Raw genomic sequence first — 13,216 nt, forward strand, 5'->3', positions numbered from 1 at the left:
GTTTGTAGGAAATAAAAACAGACTATCCCATTATTTTCCCCAGTCTTGAGACTTGGATTTTTGAATAACAACTGAGATCAAAAGTTGCCTATTACTCAAAAAAAAAAAAAAAAAAAAAAACCTGGGGTGAGATTTGTGGATGGAAAACTGGGTAGGTATATGCTTCCAGTTTTACAGTGAGGCTGTAGGGGAGGAGTGGGTAAGTGCCAGTGATAGGAAAATAATTTTGACATTGGCTGTATTTGTTCAGGAGTTTTCAATTGAAAAGGCCTTATAGGACCTACAGTTGCAGGCCTTTAAACCAATAATCAGATTAAATTTTACTAGCCGATACCTAAAAACTGTCTCTTGACAGAAGAGAGCTGGTAGGTTCCTGCTGTAGATCAGCGGAGATTTGGGAGTTTTGTCATACCCTCTGAGTGTATCTGATGCTCATTGTTTGGAACTTTTGTCTAGAAATAAGCTTTTTATGTTTGCTTTCTGGTCATTAATGATAAGAATGTTTCATTAATTTCTTCTTTAAAATAAAAGATTTATTCTATTTTTTGTGTTTCTCTTACAGTGTAAAAGATGTGGTTGCAAGTTGTAGAAGAGATTTTTCTGTGGAACATACCTCTGTAAACCTTCCCTAAAATCCCCTGAAGGCATATACTGCACCTGTGATGGACCCTCAGAATACTGCTATGTTAGGGTTGGGTTCTGATTCCGAAGGTTTTTCTGGGAAAAGCCCCTCTGCAGTCAATACTGACATAGTGATAGGCAAGAGAGAAGTAGATCTAGAGAGTAGCACCAAGGAGGAAGAAGATATTAAGAAGAAGAACTGGGAGGGGAGCAACACTGAGCCTGGGAAGAATGAGGGTCTGACTGATGCACAGCAACAGTTTTCAGTGAAAGAAACAAATTTTTCAGAAGGAAATTTAAAATTGAAAATTGGTCTTCAAGCTAAGAGAACTAAAAAGCCCCCTAAGAACCTGGAGAATTATGTGTGCCGGCCTGCCATAAAAACCACTATCAAGCAACCAAGAAAGGCATCAAAGAGTGGGACAATGACAGATGAGAAGAATGAACATTGTCCTTCAAAACAAGTGAGTAGTGTTTATGTACTATTAAATGGTTCCCAACTCCTAGATTAACCTGTGAAGGGTTGTATGTGCTATTGGCCAAGTTACACCCCTGTATAAAATACATATCTGAGGAACTGTCTTCATTCTAAAGTCTGGTTATGGTCAGAGAAGTGACATCTACCCATTTCATATTTAATATCCACTAGTAATTTCCAGGTCAAGTCAACTCAAAATTACTAATCTAAACAAAGTTTTTCTGTCTCCATCACAAGATCATGCGGTATGTTGACTGCTTCATATATCATTACCAGTAATGAAGACTCTGGTCTCAGAATTTAATGACCGTTCTGTTGATGATGATTGACTCAGCAGAGAACTCATTTTGCTCTTCATTAACTAGTTTAAGCAGCAAAGAGTCCTGTGGCACCTTATAGACTAACAGACGTATTGGAGCATAAGCTTTCGTGGATGAATACCCACTTTGTTGGATGCATGTAGTGGAAATTTCCAGAGACAGGTATAAATATGCAAGCAAGAATCAGGCTAGGGATAACGAGGTTAGCTCAATCAAGGAGGATGAGGCCCTCTTCTAGCAGCTGAGGTGTGAACACCAAAGGAGGAGAAACTACTTTTGTAGTTGGCTAGCCATTCAGTCTGTGTTTAATCCTGAGCTGATAGTGTCAAATTTGCAAATGAACTGAAGCTCAGTAGTTTCTCTTTGAAGTCTGGTCCTGAAGTTTTTGCTGCAGGATGGCTACCTTTAAATCTGCTATTATGTGTCCAGCGAGGTTGAAGTGTTCTCCTACAGGTTTTTGTATATTGCCATTCCTAATATCTGATTTGTGTCCATTTATCCTTTTACGTAGGGACTGTCCAGTTTGGCCGATGTACATAGCAGAGGGGCATTGCTGGCACATGATGGCATATATTACATTGGTGGACGTGCAGATGAATGAACCGGTGATGGTGTGACTGATCTGGTTAGGTCCTGTGTTGGTGTCGCTGGTGTAGATATGTGGGCAGAGTTGGCATCGAGGTTTGGTGGATGGATTGGTTCCCTGGATGCCGGGCATTGGCATCTCGGGCATTGGCACTCTCACTGAAGGACTGTCCGGATATGTGGACTCTCTACTCAGGCCCTCCGCCACTGGCACTCCCAGCTATCTCCATGACACTGCTGATTTCCTGAGAAAACTACAATGTACTGGTGATCTTCCAGAAAACACCATCCTAACCACCATGCATGTAGAGTCTCTCTACACAAACATCCCACACACAGATGGAATAAAAGCTGTCAGGAACAGTATCCCTGATGATGCCACAGCACAGCTGGTTGCTGAGCTCTGTAACTTTATCCTCATGCACAATTATTTCAAATTTGGTGACAATATATACCTCCAGACCAGTGGCACCGCTATGGGCACCCGCATGGCCCCACAATATGCCAACATTTTTATGGCTGACCTGGAACAGCGCTTCCTCAGCTCTCGTCCACTCACGCCCCTTCTCTACCTATGTTACATTGATGACATCTTCATCATCTGGACCCATGAGAAGGAGACCCTGGAAGAATTCCACCACGATTTCAACAGCTTCCACCCCACTATCAATCTCAGTCTGGACCAATCTACACGGGAGGTTCACTTCCTAGACACCACGGTGCAAATAAGTGACGGTCACGTTAACACCACCCTATACCGAAAACCTGCCTACCTTCATGCCTCCAGCTTCCACCCCAGACACACCACACGATCCATTGTCTACAGCCAAGCGCTTAGGTACAATCGCATTTGCTCCAACCCCTCAGACAGAGACCAACACCTACAAGATCTTCACCAAACATTCTCAAAACTACAATACCCACACAAGGAAATAAGGAAACAGATCAACAGAGCCAGACATGTACCCAGAAGCCTCCTGCTGCAAGACACGCCCAAGAAAGAAACCAGCAGAACTCCACTGGCCATCACGTACAGTCCTCAGCTAAAACCTCTCCAACACATCATCAGTGATCTACAACCCATCCTGGACAACGGTTCCTCACTTTCACACGCTTTGGGAGGCAGGCCAGTCCTCGCCCACAGACAGCTTGCCAACCTGAAGCATATTCTCACCAGCAACTACACACCGCACCATAGTAACTCTAACTCAGGAACCAATCCATGCAACAAACCTTGATGCCAACTCTGCCCAAATATCTACACCAGCGACACGATCACAGGACCTAACCAGATCAGCCACACCATCACCGGTTCATTCACCTACACGTCCACCAGTGTCATGTACGCCATCATGTGCCAGCAATGCCCATCTGCTATGTACATTGGCCAAACTGGACAGTCCCTACGTAAAAGGATAAATGGACACAAATCAGATATTAGGAATGGCAATATACAAAAACCTGTAGGAGAACACTTCAACCTCACTGGACACATAATAGCAGATTTAAAGGTAGCCATCCTGCAGCAAAAACTTCAGGACCAGACTTCAAAGAGAAACTACTGAGCTTCAGTTCATTTGCAAATTTGACACTATCAGCTCAGGATTAAACACAGACTGAATGGCTAGCCAACTACAAAAGTAGTTTCTCCTCCTTTGGTGTTCACACCTCAGCTGCTAGAAGAGGGCCTCATCCTCCTTGATTGAGCTAACCTCGTTATCCCTAGCCTGATTCTTGCTTGCATATTTATACCTGTCTCTGGAAATTTCCACTACATGCATCCAACGAAGTGGGTATTCACCCACGAAAGCTTATGCTCCAATACATCTGTCTGTAAGGTGCCACAGGACTCGTTGCCGCTTTTACAGATCCAGACTAACACAGCTATCCCTCTGATGATTAACTAATTTGACTTTGTTGTAGTGTTTACACTAGTAAAAACTAGTTTTTGCTGGTATCCTAAGTGGATGTGGCCAGAGTAAGTAGCAGTACCATTTTTAGTCTCTTGCTTCCACTTAGTGACAACTGTGTATTTATACCACGCTCATCACTATAGTAACCAGATTTGTATCCCCTACTAAACAATTATTTTAATGCTTAGCTCCTAGCCATTGATATTGCTACTCATTAGTCAGTGTTTGGAAAGGAAAAAGAACAATGGATCTGATGGAATGAAGACTTACAATGTACTGCTTATAATTCAGTAGCACCCAAAATGTTCTAGGTGTTTTACAAATATGAGAAGACAGCCCCTGCTTCAAGGAACTCTTGTTCTGATAAGATGTGCAACGAGAGCTACGGTAATAGATGGGATAAATACAATGAGTGGACAAGGGTTACAAAAATAAGTGTGCATGATTACTATCTTTTTTTATGTACACATCTTGTTACAAAATACATTTCCCAATATGCATAACAATTTCTCCAACCAACTAAAATGCTATTCTAGAGCAAAGTGCCCCTTTTCACTGCCTCTCTTTACTGCTTATCTAAGGCCGTGATTCAGCAAAACATTTCTGTGGTGCCTACATTCTGTTGAAGTTTAAAGTTAAACATGGACTGAAGTACTATGCTGAGTTGAGGGCCAAGTCCCTCCCCTCAAACCAACCCTCCTTAAATACTCATCTCCCCTTATTGCCAACCTCCCTAACTATTCACCCTTCTCTTTATACTCCCTCAGCATCCTACCACCATCTACCCTCACGCCACATGGCAACCCTAGACAATTTATCCTGATAATATGCCACAACTCTTCCTACCAGTCAGCTCCCTTCCTCAACACAAGTCCCCTGCTTTCCACATTGCTGCTGCCCTGGGAAGCTCCCAAGACTGAAGGGTGTTCCATTTCCCTATCCTGTGCCCTCCCCAGCTAAGTTGCCTGTATAAACACACAGCCAGCAACATCTATCAGGCAGAACCACGCACTGGAGGTGGCAGAATAGAACTCTTGGTCATGTGGCATTAGGGACCTGATTTTCTGCTGGCTGACACACCCTCCCCCATTGATGAGATTGTCACACTTAAGCACATTCTCAACTTTAAGCGTTTGTCCTTGCCCTTAAAGAATAGATACAGTGTAATAACAGTAGTGGCTGAAATCTCCTTCCTTCTCCTCCAGACTAAATCAAGCAAAGTGTTTCATGTACAAAGCAAAGGCAACATATGTTTTTTTCCACTGTGTTTTGCTGGGCAGTATTCATTTGTTTAATTGGTGTGAACCTATTGCACGTCAGAAATTACTTTGTCACTGGCTTATTAAAAACCCCACTGCAAATAGCATAACTTTTTATTTTTTGTCAGGCCCCTTGGATATTCACTGCATGGGAGGAAGTAGGAACAAATTTCACACCAATGTGTACTTCTGTGAATAATTCTAATATTGGATATAACAATATTAGGAAAGATAAAAATGGATGACTTTTTAAAAATAAACTCAGATATTTTTACTTAAATAGAATACATTTTTCTTATTTAAAATAAAACTTTTTAAAAATTAAATTTGAAATGACGACGACCTGTGTTAAGGCCTAAATTTACTAACTGTGTTAACTTCAATTTAAAAAAAAATTGTATTGCTTGGATGTTTTTTTCAAGCTTCATGTTTGCTGCTGAAGTTTTAAAGAAAGTCAAACCACTGAAGTGGTGGAAGTCACTGACTAATTACCTGGAACCAGAGTTTGTTGAAGTGCTAACCAGCTTTTGACAGCAGTAGCCTTTTCTGCAGTGCAGAGAGAATATTTTCTTCATTTCAGTTTATTCAACTAGGTCAGTTTAGTGACCACTTCAAAGTTGAGACACTGATTGGGAATTGAAAAAGCAGGAAAGGTTATTTTTCCTTTTCCAGTATGTGAAGGTGTGAAAGGATCAGATCTATTAGTTCTAAAATCTTGAAGGATAAGATGATCAGAAACAATCAGTACAACTCACTAGTTACAGATAATACTTCCTTTGTTTAATAAATCAGTTAGTTTTAAATGCCAAACATGTTTTGATAAACTTTTTTCCCTTTATGTATCAGAACATTTTAAGGTAGTTTTATTTAACTAATAAAAGAAAAAAATTAAAATGCTGTTTTTTATTTCGAATTGAATTCCAATTTCCATCCAAATAGAGCCTGAGACAAATCATAAGTAAAACAATTATCGTCATCTAGTAAATAGGAAATGCGTCATTCATCATTTTCTAACATAATAAAAATGTAAAAATGAGGAATCCTAATGTATGTTAAAGTTGCTTAAATAAATGTGTTCATCTTCCTGGTTAGCAAAATGAAGTCCCAATTTTAGTGTAAAGACTATATTTTGTTGCAAATCCATGTGGTTTAATGATTACCAATCAATGAGAATCAACCTGTCATTAGGAAGATATCTAAAAAGTACAAATGCAAAACAAGACTAAAACTGATGATTTAAAATAAGGCTTCCTGCTTGCTGATTTAAATCATGATTAAAATGAGGTTTTAAATCACTTTAATTTGAAGTCGATCTACCCTGGTGTATAATTTCCACATTCCTGAACTCTAGTTGCAGATCCAAGACCATATTGTCGTGCCACTAAAGTTATCACTAAAGCCACTGAAAATACATGCCAAGGAGAATGTAAATGTAGAGTATCTATATATAAATGCCAAACGTTTGTGTGTGTGTATGTGTATATATATATTTGAGTTGTTTGAATAAATTACTTATAGTGCACAGTTATGTTAAGTGCTACATAGAAAACACAAGACAGGTGCATGCCCTAAAAGTCTAAACGATTGATTTGACAGACAAGTAGGGATAAAATATACCTAGAAGGATAGGGATGAGGAAGAAATTGGGTCACAAAGATGATTCCCAGTTTATCAGTTTAAACAGACATATCTTGATAGTTCCAGATTTTTTTTCACTTATATGAAAGTTTAAGCTTTCATTTTAAATACAATTTATATTTGTAGACTTTCTGGTTGCAAAAATAGCTACCCAATTGCAATGCAGTGCTGTCTTTCAAGGTCTGGGGACAGACTAGATAATAGCGTTCAAAAATTTGAATTGTCTTTTTCAACACAATGGAGCGGTAAATTTGAAAAACAGTGATGGGCAAGGTAAATAGTAACATTAATTATTTCACTGCTAATCATTTTAGTGGAAACATCCTGCTAACATTTTGTCACCTGTGCTTGGATTTGTTTGAAAAGTCATTCCACAGGAATAAAAATGCAAACTTTAAAGAAGCCCATAATTTAATGTATTCTTGCTCCCCTGCATATAGTAATCGGGGAGATAGGGGTGGGGTGAGAAAGATGATAGATCATTCTAGGGGGATTTGAAAGAGGCCCAGGAGGAGGGGAGGATCCCAAGCAGGGAATGAACAATCTCAGTGACATGGTTGATATATTTGTTGTTTTTTATTTAAAAAAAAAAAAAGAAAGAAAAGTTTTAAATTAGTTGGTTTTATGTAAATGTTTTCAATGGGAGCTATTTGTTTTTACAGTTTTAAATGTAAAAGCATAAAATGCAGGCCCTGACTTCTCCTTCAAGATGGCTCCCAGGTGCAATATTACCTTCTACCCAAGAAGGGCAATGGGCCCAATAACTTCCGCTCAAGTGATATACTCTGCTAAATACTTCATTTGATGATGAAAAGACCAGGATTAATTATATTTAAAAAGTGACTTAAAATTACTGCATCTCTCTGTCCTTGTGTAGGCTGAGCAGGGTTAGATACATTGGAGCTGCACTGGTGGTGAATATTGGTGGTACCATTATTGTAAGGGTAGACAAGGCCCCAATACCTGTTAGCAACCAGGTGCAGCTGTGATGGTATTGATAACAGTTTAACTGCTATAAGTTCCTTTACAGTCTTGTGTCTCGCACTTTGAAGGGGGAAAACCTCCCCGTCATAATCCATAAAACCACCACCTTATCTTCTTTCAAGTCCTTCATCAGATTCTTCTCTATTATAATAACTACAGAACACTGCCATCTGACTATATCTAACTAGATGGTGAACTGAGACTAATACTTATTATGCAAAACGCATTAGTTTTTCTGCTTTTCCTCACCCCACCCCCAAAATGTTTCAACTATGTGCTATGCCTTGTCAGAAACCTAGACTATAAGCACTCTGGGACAGATACTGTCTTTTTACTACATATTTGCACAGCACCTAGCACAAAGGGTCTCTTATCCTTTATTGGGATCCTTAGGTACAACTATAATATAAAGAATAAATAATAAAATGCTAATGGAGGCAGGAATAAACCCGTTTTTAACACTGTCAAGAAGAGTTACTCCAAACACATGTACTTTGCATTGTGAAAAAATAAGATGCAGTAGTAAGAAAAGGTACAAGATTCTCAAGCCTTGTCTGTGCTATGGAAAAATCTTTTGGCATTTTTAACAGCCTGTTGATTATACCCAGGGTTTACAGACAGGTTGGTAGTTGCTTCTTGGCAACAGTCCCTAAATTCTGTGGCAACATTAATTTATTTTGTTACCATGAAATACTCTTCATTTGCATCCCTTCCACCCCCATACAAATAGACACAGTTTATGGCTCACAGTTGAAAATACTTCAAAGTAAAATTCACTATGATTTTCTTCCACAGTTTTTATTTTTTGATAATGGAGTTTTTTGCTGTGCACTTCAGGTGGCTTGGCTCCATTCCCCAGGCCTGCATTCCCATGTTGTTGTCGTCCAGGTGAACTGGCTCAGAATGTCCTTCCTCCATGTGTACCAGAGAAGGAAGGAACTTGTAGGTGGCTTCAGTGGCTCATCACCCTGGTTCTTTGACTGTGTACAGTTTAAAAAAAAAAAAAAAAGCTAGGGCTTGTCTACGCTATGCAGCTTTTAGCGACAAGGCTGTGTCCACACAGTCTTGTCGCTAAAAGTCAGAGTGTGTAAACACGCGCTGTCGGTAGTACTTCTAGAGTGCTCCTGCCGACAAAGCAGTGTTCACGCTGCCACTTGTGTCTGCAAAACTTTTGTCTTTCATGGGGGGGGTGGGGGGAGCTTTTTAAAGTACCTGTGAAAGACAACAGTTTTGTCAACAACATTGCAGTGTAGACAAGCCTCTAGACAGTGAGAGAGTACATAGGTGGAGAGTCAAATCAGAAGGATTGCAGAGACCACTACTAAGGAAGAAAGAGGCATTCTACATAAAATGTGTCTGGCATTCTCTTAAAGCTCTGCCTTTGGATATCACCTTTCTCCACACGTTAGACTGGATCATCCAGTGCATTTGATCTAACATCCCTCAGGTTTAATTGCTGTGGGTTGAAGAGGGTGCATTTTCTATGAGGTGTGAAATTTGCTCCCACCTCAGTTCATCATAGGCTGAATCTGTGGATCTTCAGGTCGTGCTGCAAGGCCTATTTGTTCTCCAGGCTTTTCCTTGGAAAAGGGATACATTTTGATGGGAAGTGGCTTATTTAAGAGTTTTGAGGTAAGTTGGTAGAATTTAAAGATTTGTTTGAATTTATTTTTTTAAAAACTTGTACACCCAGAGCTTCAGGTGTATTTTTAAAACAAAAAAGAAAACAGTAAAAATGGAATAAATAAAATACATCTCTGAAAATTAAGGGCTTGAAGTGAATGTCTTCATTTTAATATTGTTTTAATTCAAACTAATTTTGATGCTAACACCTTGCCCCTTTCCAATTTATTCCAAACATCATGTTAGATATCAAATTTCCTCAAAATTAGGAATGCACACTAATGACAATGGACATGGGATAAAAATCTAAACACCGTGAAAGCCTGTCTTGAGCACTTTCCATCCTATGTCAGAGACCTGAGAGGGTCTGTCTCTTCAACACTTGGCAACACTTTGTTTGGCTTGTCATTCCTATAAAGTAGTATTGAAATTAAACAGAACATTTCCTGCCATGCTAAGCCACATTAAAATAGTGTGTGGAAGACCTTTTTTTATTGTTAAACGTGGAAGTGTGTGTCCCTTTAAGTTAAACCATTAAGCATAAACAGCAGTGTGCCCTTCCCAGTTGTTCTCCAGAGCAGATAAGAACCATTTTTCTTTTTTTCTCTGGTTTCCAAAGGATTTTTTTTTTAAATGGAGCTTGTGCTTTTTGTGCTTCTACGATAGGTAAAGGTCTAAACCCTTTTTTATAATGTCTGTGTCTGTCTTTTTATTAACACTAGAAATATAAGGAATGTGTACAGTGTTGTAGCTCCATCAGTCCCAGGATATTAGAGAGACAAGGTGTGTGAGGTAATATCTATTGGTGAGAGACAAACTTTTGAGCTACACAGAGCTATTCTTCAGGTCTGGGTCCAATACAAAAGATATTACCTCACCTACCTTGTCTTTCAAATATAATGTAATTTACGTTCTAGTCTTTCCTTTTTTTTTGCTAAAAAAATGTGTTGGTCATAGATGATGTATGTTGGTAGTTTTTACACCTTAATTGAAACAGTGGAAGTGCTGAATCTTTATCAAAGGCTTTCTTTCTCTAGAATTTTTAGCACTTAAAGTAAAGGAAAACAAACACAAACCAGAGTTTTAGATTGCCTAACTAAAAATTTCTTCCCCTCTTTTCCCTCTCAATTACTTAATGTTCACTCTCTGCTCTAGTTTTCCAGTAAACATAGATATGTCTTCACTGCATCATTAGCTCAAGGTATATCTTGAGGGTTACCCCTAGCCGGACGCACATCCACACACACACAAATTGCTAGCTCAAATTAAGTGCAGCGTTAAGCTCAAGGTAGCTAGCTTGTTGGATGTGGGGGTGGTGTTTGAAGCTTAAATGCTGCTGAAGCTTGTGAGGACTCAACTGTAGAGTTTTCCAGCTTAGGCAAAACCTGAAATTTTAAAGTGTTTAAAAAACAAAACAAAACAAAAAACGCTTTCAAAAGTCATCATTATGCATTATAAGGAAGCAAAAAAGAAAACCTATCCAGGTTTTTCCCTTTCAAGTCCATCCCTGCTGTGTTTACTTGTAACTCATCTGCAAATAAAGGCAAATCTTACAATTTTGTTTAAATGTCTAATTTCATACTGCTGAGGAATTGGGTATGAAGACATGTTATAAACATTCTTCCCATATAAAGAGCTGATGTTCTGAGATACTACAGTAAAACCTCAGAGTTATGAACACCAGAGTTACAAAGTGACCAGTCAACCACACACCTCATATGAAGCTGGAAGTACGCAATCAGGCAGCAGCAGAGACAAGAGACACACACAAAAAAGCAAATTATAGTATAGTACTGTGTTAAATGTAAACTACTTTTAAAAAAGGGTGGGGGGGATTAAATTTTTTTTGACAAGGTAAGGAAACTGTTGTGTTTGTTTCATTTAAATTAAGATGGTTAAAAGCATTTTTCTTCTGCATACTAAAGCTTCAAAGCTGTATTAAGTCAATGTTCAGTTGTAAACTTTTGAAAGAACATCCATAATGTTTTGTTCAGAGTTATGAACATTTCAGAGTTACGAACAACCTCAATTCCCAAAGGTTCGTAACTCTGAGTTCTACTGCAGTGGTCTCCAAAGTGGGGTGCGCAGCAGGCAGAGGTCCTGGACCTTTGATTTTTCGGTGGCACACCTGCAGCAGCTTTTTTTTTTTCCTTCCTCAGAGCTGGCTCTGGGGTGCGTGATTCAAAAAGTTTGGAGACCTCTGTTCTACTGTATTAGGTTAAGCTTGGATAAAGTGTCCTTGTTGAGTCCTTTTTGTTCTATCAGCTATCTTACATACAGTTGACCACAAAGTGGGCTGTAACAGGTGGCTGGAGGCTTTCCTTAGTCCTGAGGTTCTAGGTGGTAGTTTGGGCAGTTCCTCTTTATCCTGAGATCTCTTTTCATGGGTGGTTCTGCAGCATTTCATGCTGTTCATTCCTGTTGAATGTTTATATGAAATTACTAAGAAGGCTAGCATGGAATCATGGACTATGGTGTCTTTTAATATGCTGAAGGCATCCGACTCTGCATCTCCATCTCATCTGAACTGGCTGACACTGGAACAAATGACCTGAGGTCTAAATTAAATTGTTGGATGACTGCCAGTTCACTGAGGCTCAACCCTGACAAGACTGAGATAACATTAGTAGTTTGGGGAAAGCAACATGAAGAGTTGTCAAAGATTACATATGCACCCCTGATTGAGAGGGTGTGGCAGCTATTTGTTACAGTAGCAGTGACCAAGAATTTAATCTGTTCTTGACGAGATGAGTGCTACAGTTTTTCATATGTAGCCCTTGCTATAGTCATGGACCTATATTGTGAGGACATATGTAAGCTTAAGATACCACACATTTTTATTAAGCCATATGCCACTCAGCACATTGCATGAGTTCTATGTAATCTATATTCTGTTACTTTTTGGGTGGAGTTGAAGGTACTGATTTTTAAGTAGACCTAGTCGCTTGAGAGAGTGCCTCTCTCTGTGAGTGGAACTGTTGCATTTGTGAGCAGTAGAGGCTCTTGAGCTACAACTCTTGTTCAAATGGAAGAAGGATGTTGGCAGGCCTTTCTGTATGTGGAGGTCTTTGGCTCTGGAATTCACCTGCTTGGTTTACCAAAGCCCACATTTGTAAAATTTCTAGGCATATTTCAAAGACTGTGTATTTTTCTAGGCATTAGGTGACAAGGGTGGACTGAAAGGGGGGGGCAGTGAGATGAGGTTACTGTCATTGTTTTTTGTTTGCCACTACAGGCCTCCATAATAATAGCTTTCTGATGCTTACCATATTCCTATAAAAATTTGTTTGTTTTGAATTAAATTTAATCAACACTGTTTCCTTACAACAACACAAATATTTAAAACTATGGAAGTCATAAGCAACACAATTCCAATGTCCAATATTCAGCAACACAATAAGACCTTTACATGGCAATGTTACAATTTTGTAGTTTGTTTGCTCTCAGTGTAGTGATTTAAAAGTAGTGAACTAACGTGTGTCCACATGACTTTATGGCATTTCCATTGTTGATCATTGTATCCACGTAGCTCGGCAGCAGCATCCATTAGCCATTCAGCATTACTGGGCAAATATCGCATGATGCACTGTTCTGCTGCTTTGCTCTGTTTTTTTTCTTGTGGGGCATACCAGAAACTATAGGACATGTGGAATTTGAGGTCCAACTAACAAACATGCATGATTCCTCTCTTGTCATCCATTCCATTTTGCCAGCACCATTTTCAGACTGATGTCAGGCAGCATGGAGGATCCAGTGCTGAGCACCATGATCATGACCGTCATTAATATGAACAGA

At 39.3% G+C, this 13,216-nt stretch overlaps 1 protein-coding gene across 1 annotated transcript in view; it reads left to right on the top strand.

The window, feature by feature from the left end:
* ASH1L (ASH1 like histone lysine methyltransferase) overlaps positions 1-13,216 on the top strand; it is a 154,975-nt gene that overhangs the window by 25,864 nt on the left and 115,895 nt on the right. Inside the window, exon 2 of the mRNA XM_048828935.2 lies at positions 563-1,085. Within this exon, the coding sequence (XP_048684892.2) occupies positions 663-1,085 (423 nt within the window). The 5' untranslated portion in view covers positions 563-662. The remainder of the gene's footprint in view (positions 1-562; positions 1,086-13,216) is intronic.

Source organism: Caretta caretta, chromosome 24, assembly GCF_965140235.1.
Source record: "Caretta caretta isolate rCarCar2 chromosome 24, rCarCar1.hap1, whole genome shotgun sequence".
Lineage (NCBI taxonomy): Eukaryota > Metazoa > Chordata > Testudines > Cheloniidae > Caretta > Caretta caretta.